The sequence below is a fragment of the Simochromis diagramma genome, unplaced genomic scaffold (genome assembly GCF_900408965.1).
Source record: "Simochromis diagramma unplaced genomic scaffold, fSimDia1.1 OVJJ01000494.1, whole genome shotgun sequence".
In the NCBI taxonomy this organism is placed as follows: Eukaryota; Metazoa; Chordata; class Actinopteri; order Cichliformes; family Cichlidae; genus Simochromis; species Simochromis diagramma.
This window is the reverse complement of record NW_024387311.1, coordinates 434,430-454,358: the sequence shown is the minus strand read 5'-3', so window position 1 is coordinate 454,358 and position 19,929 is coordinate 434,430. Positions and strand designations below refer to the sequence as shown.

The 19,929-nt window shown below is 44.8% G+C and overlaps 1 protein-coding gene across 1 annotated transcript; it reads right to left on the bottom strand.

Annotated features, from left to right (window-relative positions):
- Nucleotides 1-444: 444 nt before the first annotated feature.
- ppl (periplakin) lies at nucleotides 445-18,139 on the bottom strand. The gene is given in 23 exon segments (XM_040005024.1): nucleotides 445-3,510; nucleotides 3,586-3,678; nucleotides 7,761-7,877; nucleotides 7,969-8,052; nucleotides 8,134-8,284; nucleotides 8,561-8,754; nucleotides 8,934-9,072; nucleotides 9,181-9,359; nucleotides 9,483-9,646; nucleotides 10,645-10,754; nucleotides 10,840-10,991; nucleotides 11,074-11,220; nucleotides 11,310-11,330; nucleotides 11,332-11,433; nucleotides 11,510-11,605; nucleotides 12,001-12,108; nucleotides 12,186-12,347; nucleotides 13,345-13,386; nucleotides 13,482-13,607; nucleotides 14,036-14,156; nucleotides 14,337-14,491; nucleotides 14,775-14,874; nucleotides 17,929-18,139. Coding segments are annotated over 23 exon segments (5,286 nt in total). The 5' UTR covers nucleotides 17,979-18,139; the 3' UTR covers nucleotides 445-837.
- Nucleotides 18,140-19,929: the final 1,790 nt, after the last annotated feature.

Here is a 19,929-nt window from a genome sequence, read left to right as displayed (position 1 = left end):
CATATTTACAGTGTAATAGGTGTAGGCTGCTGGGAGCTTCCTGTAATGCCATTAACTCGTATGTTTATACACCTCTCTGCATTTAATTATTAGTTATTATTAATCTCTGGGTCGCTTCCACAGCATGTCTTTGTTCTGTCTTCCTCCCTCCTCTCCAATTGCATGCAGCAGATGGCCCCGCCCCTCCCTGAGCCTGGTTCTGCTGGAGGTTTCTTCCTGTTAAAAGGGAGTTTTTCCTTCCCACTGTCACCAAAGTGCTTGCTCATAGGGGGTGGGGGAAGCATCCGATTGTTGTTTGTTTTTCCTGTATTATTGTAGGGTCTTTACTTTTTACAATATAAACTGCCTTGAGGCAATTGTTGTAATTCAGTGATACATAAATAAAATTGAATATTGATACCATAAATTCCATACGTTTTCCACAATAAAATACCCCACAAGACATTACATTTTGTTTGAATTTTTTATTGAAAGCACACAGCCGACAACCCTGTTTAAAGCCCATAAATAAATGAAACACTTAGTACTCTTGTGAGTTTTAGTGACAATATTTCAAAGATACATTCTTAACCCTGCCACCAAGTTAAAGAAATTAAAGATCGAACTTTTCAGCATCAAAAATTTATGTGGCTGGCTGTGATGATGGTAATATGAGTCCATGTATTCATGCCAGATATGCATAAGAAAATTAATACATGGTGTATTTGGGACTCTTAGGTAAAACACATAGTAACTGAGGGTCACCACAATATTAAAGTGAGAATATAAGTATATATTAAAAGCTAGGAAGACCAGTCAAAACAGATTTTTTTAGAATGAAAATCAAAAGCGTATCTTTTAAAGCCCCCTGTTCTTGCCCGATACCAATGCACCAAACTCCTGGATGGAGATTTCTTTATTTAAGTACTGCTGAAGCTGGCGATTTGTGATGTGTCCAAGGCGCAGTGCATCATCGATGGAAAACTTTTTTCCTGACTTTCTGTCATGAAGCACAGAGGATTCTCCCTGCGGCCCTTTGACTGAGATCTCTTCCCAGTCACACTCCTGGCTCTGCAGGTTGACAAACATCTTCCAGTCGATCAGCCCTAGTTTGTAGGCTTCCTCTGGTCGCATCTCCTTGCCTGTATCTGGGTCGATGACGACAATAGACCTGCGGAGATGGCTTTCCCTCTGTTCCCTCTTCATCCTCACAGCTGCCAGGTTCTTTTTAAGCTTCTCTATCTCCTCATCCTTCTGGTTTGTTACAGCCCTCAGCTCTGCCAATTCCTTCTGTAATGAATCAAGCCTCAACTCCAAGTTCTTTGAATCCTCTCTTGGCGCAGACTCTGTAATAAGCCGAGTCTCTTTGCTTGTGATCTCAATCTCTGACCGAAGCTTGCGAATCTCATTTTGCAGCCTTTGGTTTTCCTGCTGCAATCGGCTACTTTCATCACGGATGTAGTCCAATTCTTTGGTAGACTTGGTGTTAGAAAACTCCATATCAGAGAGCCTGGAATTGAGGGTGGATAGTTCTTGGTCAAGTTCTCGCCTTCTCCTTTTCTCCTCTTCCAGAGTTCTCTTTAGGTTCTCAATCTCAATCTCTGCCTCTGGATCCCGTTCAACTTGGACTTTCTCAGTGCGGACAACCCTTTCCTTCACATCTACCTTTTCCAGGGTGATCTGCTGCTGAATAAGGACATTCAACTCTTTCTCAAGGAGGGTGCGTTTGTGACGCTCTTCATCAAGTTGTAGTTTGAGAATGGAGTGTTCCTTCTCCTGTTGAGGATCCTGCTGCAGAACCACCTTTTGTTTGACTGTCACCTTTTCACGATTTTCTTTGTCACGGATCTCTAGCTCATTAAGTCTAACCCGAAGCCGCTGGATCTCTAGTTCTGCATCACGCCTTGCCCTGCGCTCACGCTCCAGTTCTTCCAGCTGCATGTCCAGGTCAGTCTTCTGTCTCTGCAATTGGTAGAGCTCTGTTTTTAGGCTTTCCTTCTGTTTTTGCTCATTGTTGATGTTCTGTAAGAAGCTGTCACATTCTGACTTAAGGAGAGGATCCTCTTCCATCTTGACCACTTCTTGCTGAACAATCTTCTCACGAACCTGAGACAAATCCATCTTTCTTAGTCTAATTTTTTCTTCTTGTTCTGTCCGTTCTCTCTCAAGGTCCAGGCGTTTCTGCTGTTCATCAGCCAGCTTCCTCTTTAGCATTTCAATTTCTTCCTTAGTCTTTGGATCTTCTCTGTACTGCAGCACTTCATTGACAACCTCTTTGGTCTGCACTTGGGGTTTGGTATTCTTCCATCTTTCGATTTCATCTCGAAGCTGGCGGATTTCTAGCTCAGATTTCTCAGTCTGGTGGCTTTTATCTACAATTTCATTGCGAAGTCTCTCCAGCTCTCTTTCAGTTTGTGGATCTATCTTATATTTGATTACTTCTTTGATGATCTCTTTAACTTCCACTTGAGGCCCTCTGTTCTTGAGCATGGTCAGCTCATCCTGCAGAGATCTCAACTGGAGCTCTGCATCTTTATACCGCCTCTGTTGCTCTACAAGTTCAAGACGGAGATTGGCCACTTCATTCTCAGCCTTGGGATCGGGCCGGACAATCTCTCGTACTTTCTCTTGAATCACAACCTTAGACTTCTCCTCCTCCAGGCTTGCAATTTTCCTCTGGAGGTCAGTCTTTTCCCGCTGTGATGATCTTCTTTTGGCCTTCTCATCTTCGAACTGCCTCCTAAGGTTTTCTACCTCTCTCTCAAAGGCAGTATCCTTCTCAACTTTCAGCACTTCCTTGATGGAAATCTTTTCCTCAGCCATTGATTTCTCCTTCTCCAGTCTTCGAAGCTTTTCTTGAAGAAATTGCAACTCATCCTCCAGCTGCCTTCTGCTTTCTATTTCCTTCTCTTTCCTGTCAAGCAGCACCCTGTACTCACTTTCAAGTTGGGGGTCATTCTGGACTTTGATCACCTCCTCTTCAGTGATTACCTCCTGTTCCTTGTTCTTCTCCTCAGCCAGGAGTGTCACATGTTTTTGGATCTCAATGAGCTCGTTGTCTTTCATCAGCCTCTGCCTTTTTAGCTCTTCCAGCTCCTCCCGAAGCTTTCGGACCGCCTCCTCCTGACCACGGTCTCTTTCTATACGCAAGACCTCCTTCACTGTGTACTGCTGTGCCCCTTCTTTGACCTCTGTCTCAAGGCCACGCAGCTTCAACTTTAGTACCTCAAGGTCATTCTCCAGGACATGGGTAGTGCGGCGCTCCTCTGACAACTTCTGCTGGACTTTGTAGACTTCTTCATCCAGCTGGGGGTCTGGAACCTTTTTAATTAGCTCCTTCTTAACAATTGTATCCTGGGGCTTTTGTCCTTCAAGCATATAAATGTCAGTCTGAATGGTCTCTATTTCTTTTTCTAGTTGCTCCCGCCTATGGATCTCATCGTCTAGCTGTTTTCTTATTCTCCACGGCTCTTCACCAGGGGCATTGGCTTGGACCGACTTGACATTTGTAACTTGGATAGTCTCAGATTGCTATAGAAAGAAAATAATCATTATTATTACTGTAGTTTTAATGTTTATGTAGCAATGATATGTAAAATAGTTTACCTGGCTCAGAAGACTGTTGGCAAACTCCAGATTCTGCAGTCTTTGCTTATTTACAGCATTCACCTCAGTAAACTTTGCCTCAATAGCTGCTTCCTGCAAACGATAAAATAACATGTAATGAAAATCATATACAGTAACTTTGGTAGCGGTTTTTGGCTTATGCCCTTAAGCTGAGGATTGTGGTTGTTAATTTGCACGAGTCTGTTTGTGTCAAGAAGCATCTCTTTTCCTGTAGATACCTTTTGCCCATAGACAGTATAAATATTGATGTTGCTCCTGGCCGGTGTCAAAGTGCCTCAACAATTTCTATTTGTACGTAAATATTGGCCACACCGCATTTCAGAATGGATGATTATCTGTACAGCTTGTGATTGACATGTCAATGAGGAAATGGATTCTCAGTCAGACATGACCCTCCTTATCACATCTGTCTTTTTTTTTTTTTTTTTTTTTTTTTTTTTTTTTTTTTTTTTTTTTTTTTAAAACCAAGATGGCAATAGTGAAAAAATTCATCTTGAGGAAACCAATGGATGTCACAGCAGCAATGGTAATCTTATATACTGTCTACATGGAGAGAAATGTTCCTCAAAGGGGTTGCAAATGTGTACGATATGATCCACAAGTGTAAATGTGATTTACAAATGTGTACAATAATTTTGTGAAACTTTTGAGGACTCGCACGAGTGTGCTACGTTTGACCAAACATCGAACAATTTTACAAATGCGTACATACAAACATAAATACATTCTGATCATTTACGTACAGCGTCTTGAATCAGATGATTTTACTTTTCGATAACCTTGCTATGCATACACAGATCACATCGCATGCCAACTTGGGGTTTTGAGACAAGTTGAACGCTGCCAGATCCACAAATGGAAAATGCATTCAAGTCCCAGTGTAAAACATCTTGGCTCCCACTGTAAATACACCCCCCCGCCCTAAATAACCTTTACCAGAAAACATTATTAATTACAGACACTACAGAGTAGCCTATAAAGATATGGGTACTCCCACAGTCCAAAAACATGCAGTTACACAGGTTTGGTTAATTGGTAATTCTAAATTGCCCACAGGTGTGAATGTGAGTGCGAATGGTTGTCTGTCTCTGTGTGTTAGCCCTGTGATAGACCGGCGACCTGTCCAGGGTCTACCCTGCCTCTCGCCCTATGGTAGCTGGGACAGGCTCCAACCTCCCATGACCCTAACAAAGAGGAGAATAGATGGATGGATATAATCCAGGTAAGTGGAACACTTTGATGTTAATCGTACCCATCTTACTGTTCTCTAATCCTGAACATTTCAGATTGTGCAGGCTACTGTGTAGTGTTTGTTATTGGTAAATCTGTGTTTTCTAGTATTTAATAACACAATGCCAGCAGATCAGCTGATCTTAATGCAGGCCTACAGCTCAGCTCATGCTGTAGGCTGGGATTCAATTCAAATTTATTACAGGGCACATTATTTAAGCTGCTTTAGCATCGTCACAGGTGCTGCACAATTGCAAGTCTATCACCAGCTCCTTGTTTTGTGATGCCATCCATCCATTCGCTTCCACTTATCCTTTTCAGGGTCGTGGGGGCTGCTGGAGCCTATCCCAGCTGTCATTGGGCGAGAGGCGGGGTACACCCTGGACAGGTCGCCAGTCTGTCGCAGGGATAACACATAGAGGCAGACAACCATTCAGTCCCGCATTCACACCGATGGGCAATTTGGATTAATCAGTTAACCTATCCCCACTAACTGCATGTTAGTGGGGATAGGTTAACATGGGGAGAACATGCAAACTCCACACAGAAAGACCTGATGGTGGAATTGAACTCAGGACTTTCTTGCTGTGCGGCAACAGTGCTAACCACCGTGCTGCCCTGTTTTGTGATGGATCTAACATAATGAGTTTCATGTGTCGTCACTGATATCTGCTCTGTTCGGTGCTGGGGTCTTGCTGCTCACCTCACACAGGTTTGTGGAAGAGTGGGGAGGTCTGAGAATGCTTGCGCATGCATGCGCGCATATATATATATATATATATATATATATTAGGGGTGCAACGATATTCGTATCGATATTGAACCGTTCGATACAGTGCTTTCGGTTCGGTACGCATATGTATCGAACAATACAACATTTGTAATTTATTTTATCAACTTTCCTTCTGACGATGCTGTCTGTGTTGAGCGCTCAGTGAATCTGCGTTCGACTACTCCGCCTAGGCTGCACTGTCGAGCGCAGATCCACTGAGCGCTCAACACAGACAGCATAGTCAGAAGGAAGAGCACAGGGCAAGCTAGCAAGACAGAAGTTAAGCTCTCCTTGCAACATGGACCTCATTCAGATCTGGCGTTTGGAATTATTTTGGTTTTCATGTGACGTATGACCCTGAAGGTAAGCGAGTCATGGACTAAAGTAAAACAGTATGTTGGATGTGCCATGCAATGCTCAATTACATGGGTGGGAACTAGTGTGTTAGCGCAGTTAGCTCGTTAACGTGTTGGCCGTCTAGCCCCACGCACGGGGCGATCCGCGGTAGCTCGTTAACGGAGATTTGCCGTGTTGTGGCGTTAAGGTCATTTCAACGAGATTAACCTGAAAGCACTAGTGGGAACACAACGAATATGACTGCACATTTACGCCGACATCATCCTAGTGCAAAGACAAAAACAACAAGCATGCTACTAACTTTAGCCGAGTCATTTAGACAGCTGTTAGCACATGATTCTCCTTATGCTGCTGAGAATATAGCCCAGAAGAAGCGGATAGTATAGCTTTTATTTTGGAAAGAGACATTTCTCTGTAATAAACTCTCTTTTCCAAAGATGAGTGATTCCTCAATCAGATACAGGGCTTGCAATATCGCTAGCCCGACGTCCTGGAGCTAGCGATTTTTTCAGTCGGGCTACCAAAATCTATCTCTTCCCTGCCCGTCGGGCTATTGTAGGAAGGAAAAATATATGTCAATGCTTTTGCATTCTTTCAGAAATGTAGCTGGGTAATTATGTCATTGGCATCGGTGAGCCACTGTCAATATGTGACATATTGAAGTTGCGTTTGAATTTGCGCTTGTTTTTTTGCTTTCACTTTGCAATCGTGTGAACTGTGTATAGAGAGCGACAGCACTGATCTGTGAGTGATGATAATTTGCGCACCAATTCCTCTGACATCGTCTTATTAATCGTTAGCTTACTATGCAAACATGACAAGTGAAATCTCCCGCAGCAAGCTTAAACATGTGAGAGGTTGATCGCGCAGAGAATCGCTGAGCTTATGTGAGTGAGCGTGTAAAAGCATTTCAGTTCTGCTGAGCCAAATAAGACCGGTCAGGGTGAAGAAGTGACAGCCAAAGAAAAGCTTACCACAAAACGGAGAAGTTATGACAAATCATCAAACTATAAGGCAAAAAGAAAGTGCAGCTTTATGGTTTCATGGACAAAATAATTTCTGTGGCTGCGATATGACGAGCTAAATAACCAGGGCTGCACATAAGTGATCCGCAGGTGCGCATTCGCTGTCAAAATAAAAAACACGCACAAGGGTTAGGGTTAAATTTAAAAACTGTACTTTTGAGTTAAAATATATATTTATAATTTTAATAAATGACAAATTAAAAAGGCATGAACATTTTTTTTGTATCGAAAAAATATCGAACCGTGACACCAAAGTATCGAACCGTGAATTTTGTGTATCGCTGCACCCCTAATATATATATATATATATATATATATATATATATATATATATATATATATATATATATATATATATATATATATATATATATATATATATATATATATATATATATATACACACATACACACATATAAATAACTGCAACGCAAATATCAAATGTTGTTTTGAGTATGTTTGTGGCCGAACTCAGCTTGTCTAAACAACCCGATAACTGCGTCATTAGGGTAATCTCAGCGCTTGTTTGAGAGTACCAGAGAAAACTGTGTAGTTTGAAACGCATCCAATAAAAGACTGGAACATTTCTGAGGTCACGATTCTTTCAGGATATATCAGGTTCTCTTGGTTTTGGTTATTCATTGTTTAAATTTGTATCCCAGCTGAAAATGAGCTCTGAGCTAGAAGACTTGTGTTGGTCATAGCAGTTAGCAACACAAGTTTAAACTGTGCTGTGTATTTTCACTTCACCGTGCATGCTGTGCCTTACCTCTGCCTTGACTGTTGCTGCAGGTGATTCCAATCTGCTGCTCTTGTATGTCTGAGGTACAAGTCCATCCTCAAGATCAAGGATAGATTTGAACTTCTCAGCTTCAGTCTCATAGTCCTGAAGAGTGAATCAGTAAACCACCATCAAACCTTTAACTTTTCTAAAAGATCATATGATAAAGAAAAAAAATCAATGGAGAAAAACTGACTTTGACAGCTTGCTGGTACAGCTGGGCATTTTTGGAGACATTGTTTAAATCAGACTCCTTTCTCGCTATATCAGATAGCAGGTTCTGTAGAAAAGAGCAGAGTTAAGTGCCACTAACATTCATGTGTAACGAGAAATATGCAGAGTTATTGCTCAGCATTCATACCCTCTGATTTCTCAGCTTCGTTTCCACTTGTTTTGGGTCATCAGTGTCACGGGGCTCGTAATTTGGAACACGAGAGAGCCAGCTGTTCAAATTGTCATAATCATTGCGGTAGTTTTTGTACGCCATCTTGGCTCTCTGCAAGCTTTGAGCCCTGCACAAACAAACCAAAACATATCATCAGAGATTGTCTTTACATATGAAATGACCTTCTGTGCTTCAGGGACCCTGATGGTCACAAGCCAAAGAGCGTTGGTCAGGTAATAAAGTTGTTCTGTAGTGCTTCAAGTGTCACTCGAGTCTTCACGCTATCTCCATGCACCTTGGGCAGGTGATGTTGTGCTAGACATTTCTGGCTGCCGATGACGTCCTGCGCTGTATTTGCTTTACATATTACTGACGTGCTTTCCTGCCCATTCTAACAACTTACCTCGAGTCAGTCTGCTGGTTGAGGTTGTTGTATCTCTTGTTGAGTTTCTGGACATCAGCTTCCTGCCTCTCGATGTCAGGGCAGTGCTCTTGGAACTTGTTGGCCATGTTCTCACAGCTGCTCTTGGCCAGACGCAGGTTCTGCTCTGTGTCAGAGACCAGTGTCCTCTGTGACCGCAGGTCCGCTCCGATATCCTGCCAGGGCAGCAAAAGACAAACTGCTTGAGACAACCTACAGTAAACAGACACGTCACCTGTCTGTGAACGTGTGGCAGTTTGGACATGAAGGAACATAAACTGAAACAGTAACAACAAGTTTCAGTTCAGTTCATATAAAAGTGAATAAATTCTGTTCTGATATAAGACCATCTTACTGCAAGTTCCCGCTGGGTTTTCTCCATTGAAGAGACGTCAGCAGGAGCAACCTCCTCCCTGGCCAGCTTGTTCTCGTAGGTGGAGAGTAAGGTTTTTCCATTTTGCAGAGATGACTCCAGCTGGTTGGAATTCTTCAGCCTAAAGCAAAGTTCAAAAATGCCTGTCACTGAGCACACTGAAAACAGAAAAAGCAGAGGCATGCTGCTGCACTGATGGCACTTTGAAAGCAATAATCAGGTCACATACTTCTCCTGAGAGCACTGAAGAAGCTGCTCCACCTTGGTGTACTTCTTGTTGGCCTCATCCACCTTGCTGTGAAGTTGAGATGTGCTGGCACAATTTGGGTTTGAGACCAAGAAGCTCTGTGCTTCCTGCACTTTAGAAGACTTCTCTGGTTCAATCCTTCTGACAGCAGCAGCAATGTCCTGGAGAGAAACGTGTACTGGTGAGTTGCACAGTGCAAAAACACACTCTTTGCTTGGTGGGCTAAACCGAGCAGAGAGAAGCAGCTTTAATATCAAACCAAAGAACAAAGCAGACGTTCTTACTTTCATGTCCTGCAGGCGGTCAGTACTGTCCTGCAGTGTCCTGTTCTGTTCCAGCGGAGGGCGCACTCGAGCATAGATGGATTTCTCCTGTTTGTCCAGGTCACTGACAACCTTATCCAGACCAGCCATCAGCTGGCGGCACTGCTGTTCCTGTTTGTCTGAGGCTACATGCAGCAGTGTGAGAGGGCAGGAAAACATATTCATCACACGCACACTTGATCTGAAATCTTCCAGCCAGCAGCACGTTTAGATTTATAGTACCTTCTTTTCATGCTTCATGGTTATGAAACTCAAAATTTCAACTTAATGAGCAACTTGAAGTTTTGAGTTACTTCTGAGTAACTCAAGAACCCAAAGTTTTGACTAACAGATGGAAAAGAAATGGCAGAAACAACAGTTTATATCACTGTGTCATGAAGGCAGCATGTCTATTCTGTGTGTGTCCTTTTTGTATGTAGCCTGCTCGGATTTACTGTGTGTGAGAAAAACAAATGTGTCATAGAAGAAACAAGGCGAACACAAAAGCAGACGGTAAACCACATCTGGATCGCTCCACTCTGTCCTGGTTTTCTGAGCAAGAAATCATCCAAATGACACGAGAACTGGACTGAAACATCAGTCAGGTCTAATGCAGTGATTAAATTATTATTGTATGTAGAGAGGAGAGAGAACAGCTTCAAGAAGCCTGGAGAACTGTTCCTGAAGATGCTTGGATAGAAAGCTGAGAGTTCAGGCTGTGCTCAGCGGTGCTCACACCAAATATTTCTACAAACTGTCTGTTTGCACGTTCCTCATGATCCTATGTCCTAATTATGAAGAAACAAAGGCTCAACGTCATCTTATTATTTGAGAAAAACTCAACATATTTTTGGTGAAGAAGTTTCACTAACATAGTTGCTTGAATAGATGAGAAAAACGGAGCATGTTGCGGTTATGCGAGTTTCCTATTGTGAGGATTATTGTGACAAACAGAGCAACGTCATTAACTCTAAGAACCAGGGCAGCCTTTCACCTGGAGGGAAGGCAGAGCAGTTGCATATATTTGAGTGTACTGGCAGCAAACAGTGTGAGTCAGCGGCACCAGCACACTGGAAGGTTATACTAGAAATCAGCTGGTCTGTCATAACCATGGTGCTAATATATTATTGTGCGTCATGCGTACCTGTAGCGGTTGCAGTTCCGCTCGTCTTCTTCAGCTCGTCCAAGCGTTTCTGCAGACTTCCCTTGGTGGCTGCCATCTTCTGTTTGATAGCTTTCTGCTGTCCGGTCAGGCTGCAGGACACACACGACATACTGTTACATCTGTAGATGCCCTCATCGGCCGAAGGAGTTTAGAAAGCCCTTTGTACACACTCACTTGTCGGTGATGGCCACAGCCTCCGGGTCGGTGGGGGGGAACATGAAGCAGATGCCCGGGGCAGTGATCTTGTGTCCGGCCGCATCCTTCACGTCCCATTTGGAACCATTTTGCCGCAGGAGAGTGTACCTCTCCCCCCGCACGATCTGACCCTACACGGGGAAACAGTTAGAACGCGTCACTGGATCACGCCGCTATCGTCTCAGTATTACGTGTGAAGGACGCAGTACGTACGTCATCGGTGTCAAATTCGCACAGAGCCTCGACAGGGATCAGCTTCTGGGGCGTTTCCCTGCGGTACTTCAGAGGCAACACCTGAAGGCTGCGCTTCTGAAGGGCCTTAACCCGCTCGTCAAAGTTCTCGATGGCCTTGGCTTCATCCTGCACACAAGAAACGCACAAGCGTGTCGTCACCGTACGCAGTCAGTGATGCTATCAGCTGTGGTCTATGTGCAGATAAAAGCACTCACGTCCAGCTCCCTGATCAGGCCCCTCCATCTGATACATGTCTTTGAACTCGGGGTTGTACTTCTGGCTGATCTCCGTGTCCAGACGCTTCAGCAGGTCCTGAGTGTCGCGCGCCTCCTTGTGGAACTGCATGCAGACACACACGTACAGATGAGCTTCACTCTTTAAATGCGTCTCTGTGCATGTCACCTGTCACACTGACCTTGTGGTACTCATCCATGTGTTTGAGGTGGTTCTCCTCACAGATGAGCAGGTTCAGGTGTTCCTTCCAGTCAGCGTGGACTGCTTCCATATGAGCCTGACAACAACGTGGTTTATGCGTAACATTATAGAGAAGTGCAGCAACAGAGTTAATAATGAGACAATAAGAAGCACCAGTATGGCTTCTTCCCCCCTTTTTACATCTATCTGAAGGATGAACGTCTTACGTTGCCCATAACAGACTGTGAGATAACAAGTGGAAGCAGCTCATTTGTTGCCTGAGCTGCTCGTATGCCAACTGGGTCCAACCCACAAACAGTGTTTTTAGACAAAACGAGAAGCGCATCATCCGTCTGCTGTGTGAGGACTGAAAAGCGCCTTGAAGCCCCGCTGTCTTTAAAACATGAGCCTGCTCTACCGCAGACTCCCGTGGACCCAGGGCCCAGGCAGAAACGCACTATGAAAGAGTCAAAGTGTGCGGATGGTGGGTACCTCCATAACATTCTTCCCTGGATGGTCAGAGGCAATCAGCTTTTCTCCATCATCGTTCAGCTTGGTGATGGTGCCCTCCTTGGACTCCAGACATTTACTGATGAAATTCTGTTGGTTGAGACAAATTTGCTGAGCGAGCTGAGCTTGTTTCACTCGCCGTGCACGTGTGTGAATTCCACAGCTACCTCGTACTGCCTCTGCCGGGCAGGGTAGTCCAGGTTGTTGTCACTCCAGTCGTATTTGATCCTCTCCTCTGCCTGCTGGTCCATCCAGTACAGCTCGTTGGTGCAGCGCTGCATGTAGTCTCGCAGGCTCATCAGGTTGCGCTGTCGAGTGCTGGAGTTAGCCTAGCCGAGGGAACAGGAAGCTTAGTCACCAACAGCTTTATTTGAGGTTTTTACAAGCGGCTGGACGAGTCAAGGAAAGTTTTGTTTGCGTTTGAATTCAAACGATATGATTCTGTGTTTTAACATAATTAGCATGAAATCAAAATCAAGTTCTTGAGTTTTTAACAAATTCATGTTTTTGCTAAAGATAAAACACTTCAGTGGAGAACCGGCTGGTGTGTCAGCAGCACTACTGTCAGCTAGGGCTGGGTTTTGATTATCGATTTATTGATTAAAATCGATTCTGGTCTGGATAACGTGATATCGAGTCATTAAAATCCTGAATCGATTTTTTAATATAAATTTATTTTGCCCTAAATGCCAGAATCTCAGGTTAAACCTCACAAAATGTCAACAACCACCAAACAGCTAAAACAGTCAATGAGAGCACCAGTCTACCCACCGGTCTACGGTGTCGGCAGCTGCTTTTTGTTGTAACTTAACTCATTTCTGCTGTTCAATACTGAACAAATTAAAACTAAAATTATGCAAAACTGCAAAATGCTTCGCGATGTCTCCAATCAAACCTCTGTAACTTTGCTCTGCTTCACTTCGTTTTTGACTGCACAATATTTTTAAGGTCATCTGCTATAAAAACCCAGACCAGGAAAAATGCCTTCATGTTGTTCTGTGTTTCATCCTCAGTTACTTTGACACAAAGGCATCTGCTGTGCTGCTCACACCTCTGATAAAGTCTCACAAGTGTCAGCTTTCTTTTTATAGATATAAAAATATAGATATGTATTGATAAGTGATCAGAATTATAATATTTCTGACTGTCTGAGACAAAATCTTCCCGAATCGAATCGTGGATTGAATCGATTCTAGAAATCAGTGACGATACCCAGCCCTACTGTCAGCCGGCTGGATGCTGTGTGCATACACCGCACTCACCATGGATCACAGTGAAACTACACAAAAGCGCACATATATCATACACACAGAAACAAACACTTACCAGCAGTTTGTTGTACTTTGACTGAAGGCTGCTGACGTATTCCTGCAGAACAAAGCAGAGCAGACACACAGAGGGTCAGCGAGGAACCGACGCAGGACGTCCAACTGTGCAAACCTTTGATTCTGACATCATGTCACCTTGTCTCCACTGGCAGAGATGTGAGGAGCCAGAGCCTCCACCTCACTGTGGAAGATGTTGTGTTCCTCCACCTCGTTCTCCACAGAGGGCAGGTCCTGGCCAAAGCCCTTGTTTTGCAGGTTGTCCTGAGCAGAGACACATGGTGTGCATCATGAATGAATTCCACTTTTCTGAAATGAAACGTCTAAAAAGCGACCTACGTCTAACACCCTCTGCAGACATGTGATGTGAAATTTCTGCCATGCAGACATGGAATACTTTTATTGTGTTCACCTGTGCACTGTACAAACAAATACCTGACTCCATTGTTTAAGCAGGACTCCTGCTAACCCACAGTGACAGTGATCTGCAGCGTGCGAGCCACCTGCTGCATGTAAGCACCATGTGCACACACAGATAAGGCGTGCTTGTGTTCCCTCAGTAACTGAAAGTTTCTCAGTTGTTGCACTGACATAAAGACCTAACGAGGCGTTCCTCTGTAACACCGTGCTGGACCTAGCAGCGAGTGCTGCACACTGCGGCTTGAATTCATGTTTGCTGGGTTTTTGTTTACCAGCTTTTCATCCATCATGTTGCCCCAGTTGATGCTGGGCTTGCCCTCAGTGCGGACCAGGTGGTAGATGTGGCCGTGCTCCTCTTTCAGCTTCGTCACCCTGTCACGCAGTTGCTTCATGCTGAATACACACAGAAACGAGAACACAACATTTTAGGTAACAGAGCCAGCAGGTAACAGTAACCAGGTCTTCCTCAGGTCTTCGTGAATATTCATGACTTAACATTAAGCTTTTGTGTGCATCATGCACTAGCAGGCACAACTAAGGTGGTTTGCATAGCGTGAAATAGCGTTCACTCACTCCTGTGCTATCATCTCAGCCTGCGGATGCTGAAGGCGTCTGGCGTTGACGACGTCGTCATCCAGGCCACTCAGCAGCTCCAGAGAATTGAGGAGTCTCTTGTTGGTGTCTTCTTGATACAGGGGCTGCTTCCCCTCATTGATCTTGCTCACATCCTGTGAGGAAAGAGTCAGTCATGTGGAGTTAGACAGACACTGCCAGCCTTTCAGCTGAATAGACAGAAGCTGAAAGTGTATCATGACAGTGCTGTGGCTCTGAGCTCAGATGGGCACTAACGTGTGACTGCAGTGGGTTTTTATATGACGGCTAACATGCTCCATGTTGAAATAAGCTGTGGTCTATTTCTCAAAGAGGCTGATACATATGTAATTATAGCCGACAGCACACATGAAGCTGACTGGACTGACTGGAGACATGAGCGTTGCTGCAGCACTCTACCTTGTTGAGGTTCTGCTCCACATCGTAGATATTCTTCTCCACTTTGTCAGCATTCTTCTGCAGCTTCTCGATCAGTGTGGCGAGTTCTGTGCTGGGAGCACTGAGAGACGACACACAGAGACATCCTTAATGACGTCACACACAGGCTTTTCTGGATCCCTGTGAAGCAACTCTGTAACACTCGATGGAACATATATCATAATTACAGAAGCTGAAAATAGTGGCTTCGTAACAAGCTCAACCCCTTCGATTATGAGCCGCAGAACAGCAGCTCGACGCTTTCAGAAATACAAAACACCAACTCCAACACTACTCCAGGGTTAGTACTTTAACGAGGCATCAGAGAAGTGCAGAGCACGTGGTTTAAAACTAAACCAGCAGATCTCACAAACTGGGAACCCATCACGAGTAGCAAAGAGTGCCAAGGCATGTAAAGAGTTCAAATGTAGTCAGTGTCAGAGTTCTGAATGGGGCTACAAATGCAGGATAAATGTACTGGACTTCTTTGCTGTGCACTGTTAGTTTCAACAGCGACACGTTTGTACAGAAACTGACATTGTGTTACTCGTACAGGTGATCCAGGACCCAGCTGACCTTCTCAATAGATTTAACTGTGGATTTAAGTGGAAAGCCTGAGCAGCGAGTACTCTGTACAGTACCTGTGCTGTTCATTACACAGAGTGATAACGAGTCATCATCTCACTGCATGTTTCCATCACACCTGGTGTCAGACAGGAATCAATGACCAGTGACAATTTGGGTGAAAATGAGCACAACTCACTACAGTACGGCGCAAACGTTAGCCACCACTGAACAACACAGGAAATCAGTCCTGTGGTCATCTCCCTGCACAACTCCTCCATCTGAGGCATCCATCACTGTAGCACACAGTGCGATAGTTACACCTGTTTGTACATAGTCTACGGTGAAAACACCAAAATAAGAAAGCTTTACAGTTCAGAGTAAAACGTCAGTCGTATAAAGTTAATCTCTTCAATACTCTGGGTGTTTATAATTGAGCCGTTTGTTCATATATTAGAGCCACTTCTCATACTTGTAACTTTGTAATAAATTGTATTATTTAATTTAGTCCAGTCTGTTACTGTTGTTGTTGTCTTGGAGCAACTATAGTCACATCGTTTCCTGAGGGATTAATAAAGTGTGTTGATTGATAACATCAGAGCTCATGAGTCTGACTGTGAATGCTGTGAATCTCCGATCTCAGTGGATAAGTTGCCATTAGGAAACTCCCAGCTGACATATTCCTTAAAATGGGGGAAACTAGCCCAGCGAGTTTTTGTTACACACACACACACGCGCACGTTACATAATGCTCGATGCAGTACTTTCAAACCTGAGCTGATTTTTACTTTAACACAAACAAGTCTGAACTGGTGCGCACTGTCGAGCTGTTCTGGGCAAGCTCATCCAAAAAAAAAAAAAAAACCCCACCCAACAGACTGAGGGGGATTTCTGACTGTAGTGACAAACATGAAGAAGACATCTCATCTGCAACTTTACACACTCGTCTTCTAAACATCACAACACCAAATACGTGAGAACACAGGAACATGAACGCCTGTACTGTCTGTACTGTGCTCCTGCAGGATTAGCACCACTTGTTGCATAAAACTTGTGTAAAAGTGGAGAGTTGTTTTCATTGTGAATCCAGAACAGATGTGAGCTCACCCTGCTGTGGTCACCAAAGAGTGCACAGTGTCAGATCACCAAACAAGAAGCAGTGCTGTGCTGATCTGCAATGCTCCAACAGTTTAAGCTGCTCTGCTTTGTTTTGTGTGTTTCTGGATCCTGGGGAGGTCGCTGGCTTTAACGCAGTGTTCTCACTGAGGCTGTGTTAGTTCTGAAAAGGATCTGGCGCTCAACAAACACAACTCACGTGTTTCCACAGGGAGCTGGTTAAATCAGAACCAGAACGCTCCAGCATTAGGTCACACAGGGTGTGGAAGCCTGCTGCTGTCACTAAAGCATCGCTGCAAACCCCGAGCCCTTTCCTCTCTGTGTGTACACTGAGATGTGCTGAGCATGTTGTTAACCAACTGGAAGGTGGGTGGGTTGAGCCCCAGCTCCTCCACCTGGTATGTGAATCATCTCTGCAGAGATCACTGTTCCCCAGCTCCTCCGCCTCGCCTTTACAGTCGTCTCTGTTTGCTGGGCTTTGGCTTAAAACCTGGCTCATCTTTCACACACGCACACCTACACCTGAACAAGAAGAGCAGCATGAAGAGGGGTGGAGCTGCATTACTCAGATTCCATTGCAATCTATTGGTGGTTATCACAGGGCACGAGTGACTATAATGAACGATATGCACTAAGACGGACGAAACAGTGAAAAGCCAATAAATCACTGTGCTGGTGTAAACACATGCTTCACACGAACATGACGCCACAACACCAAAACAAAGACTCCTTTGCTGTTGGCGCAGGTGTGGCAGCAGGACAAACATCTCTCACCGATACCTGCTGCTTGACTGTGCTGTCTCTAAGCCAGCGCTCTGTAAATGATGATTTAACACGCTCACGTTCTCACTTTCACCACGGCATGTACCCTGGACCACGCCAGTACAACAGCTGAAGTGACTGGCCCTGGTGCAGTGACATTATGGGCGAGGCTGCAAGGAATTCCTCTCACATTGTGTTTCTAAGGAGGGCAGCAGAAAACTTATCGAACCAGTTACCGCAAACTAACCAGGGCTTATCGGCCACACCCACTCTCCAGTTAATGCACAAACTATGTAGTCTAACTCCGAGTTTCGGTCCTGCCCGTCTGACTGTAGCTCATACAGACACCTCAGAACGTTTACATCCCGCGATCCATCAGGACACAATGATCAGAGCCTGTGTTAAGGCGCCTGGACGGACAGCTCCGCGTTCTTTCCATCCGCTGCTGGTTTAGCGCACAGCGCTGCGCTGCGCTGCGACCGCTCTGTGTGCACAAACAAGTAATACGATACGCGCATATAAACTCCGAGCTTCAGCACAGCCGGGCTCACCCCGGTGTGATCATTTAACCATCCTTTTTTCTGAGATGTGGCGTGAGTCCGCTGATCGTGTAGAAATCACTACAAGTTAGGACAGATGAAGCTCGCGAGCCGCTCTGAAGGGCTCGAGCGCAGAGGAACAAGCTCCTACTTACGCCTGTTTCGGCTGCGTTATCGTGGTGGACTTGGTCTTCTTCTTCAGCATGATGAAGGTCACCTGTCAGCGGCTTTCCACAGAAACAGACCCAGCAGTACAGGTGAGTCTCGGCTGCGCGCGCTCGCTGCGTCGCTGTGTGTCAAAGTCAGATATGTCCACGCGCCCTTCTCACTATCAGAGCGTGCCGTCCCAGCTCAGAGTACCAGAGCCAATGAAGTCAGCGCTTCCAGCCTGACCTTCTACCTGTCAGCAGCCAGGGGTGGGAGGGTCCAAAGAGCGAGGCCCCGCCTTCATAGCCTTCCCCTCTCACACCCACGCAAACACGTTGTGTGTTCCACTGAAAAAGTGAATGAATTCTACAGTAAAACGAGGCGCGTCCGTTTCAAAGTTTCAGTTGGGAGTAATCAGCAGTTTGTGTGCTGCACCTGTAACACCAGCACGGCTGCCTCAGGTATGCAGCAGACCAGCTGCTGTATCAAAGCTTAGTGCCAGCTGCAGAATGGCCACTGCAGCACGGGCCTGTGTAAAAGCGGGGTGTCCTGGTCAGGTTTCTCATTTCTTTCTTTCATATAAACATCAGCACGCACACCTGCAGGCCTGGCACACCCACAAGTTATTTAAAGTGCTGGGAAATCTTAGCTTTGACTCATAGCAGCCACGCTTGGGTGTTAGGGGAGTGACCTCTGTTAGCAGCACAATGTTCCCTTTTATAAAGCAAAAACTATTTGGAAATACTTTGAGGAACATCAAAGTTGAAGGTGTTTCTTCATATTCTGCAGATCTCTGGCCAAGTGGGATGTGCAGGTTTGATCATTGGCCCCAGCTGCTACAGGTCGTTTCAGTGACCTTAGTATTGGGGTCACTGTAAATCAGAGCCAGTTTCAGACAGCTGGATCTCTGTTCACTGCCTTTTCCTGCAGAGTATGTATCTGAAAATACAACCTGTCCTGTGTGCATGACTGGCTCTGGGTGTGGCAGCTAGGACAGCTCTGGCTGAACCAGTCAGACTTGACACTGTGCTCTGTGTGATTGCTGTGTTGTGTTTGTGTGTGCGACAGTGACAGTGTGACTGCAGGAATTCAGATACAGAGTAAAGGCATTTCATGCCAACATCCACACTTTAGTTTTCGACTTTTTGATTCAGCTCACTTTATTTGTTAGTTTGTTTTCTGTTTGACATCCAGTGTTGTAGAAAAAAGTGCACCTTTCCCTTTTCCTGAATACAACCTCCAGTGAGTTGTTGGAGGTTTGTAGGTGTTTATTTATGGACAGCTGTCTGCAGTCAGCTTGACGTCTGGGCTGCTGCCAAACCCTGACTTTTTTCAGTCAGTTTGCTGTTGAGCTCAGGATCGTCGTCCTGTTGGTGACCTAGGTTGGTCCGAGCTTTGGCTGTGGGACAGAATACTTTGTTATACAGAGGAGTTCATGGTCCACTCAGTTACTGCTTTCCCAGGTCCTGTGGCTGCACCTCCTCCATCATGGTGACAGGTGGTGTTAGGTAATAATAATAATACATTTTATTTGAGGGCGCCTTTCAAAAACCCAAGGTCACCTTACAAAGAGAAAAAGACATCAATAAATCAGTAGATTAAAATAGATTCTAATAAATTAAAATACAAAAAACAATAAATTAAAAAGAAAAAAACAAATAAACAAGATTTGACAGCGAGTACGATCTGTATTAAAGCGAGTAAGCCAGTTTAAACAAGTAGGTTTTGAGCTGTGACTTAAATAAGGGAATCTATATTTCTTAAGACTGAAGGAAGCGAGTTCCAGCCGAGGAGCAGAGCGAGTGAGAGCTCGGCGCCCCACAGTGACGAGACGAGCAGAAGGAACAACAAGATGAGTGAAAGACCTGAGAGAGCAGGAAACAGCGGAGATAGAGGGCCAAGGTTATGGATGCAAACGTGAGAACTAAGATTTTAAAGTTGATCCTGGTTTCTATGGGCAACCAGTGAAGCAGTCTGAGTTTCTCTCTGTGCATCAGAGACTAACAATT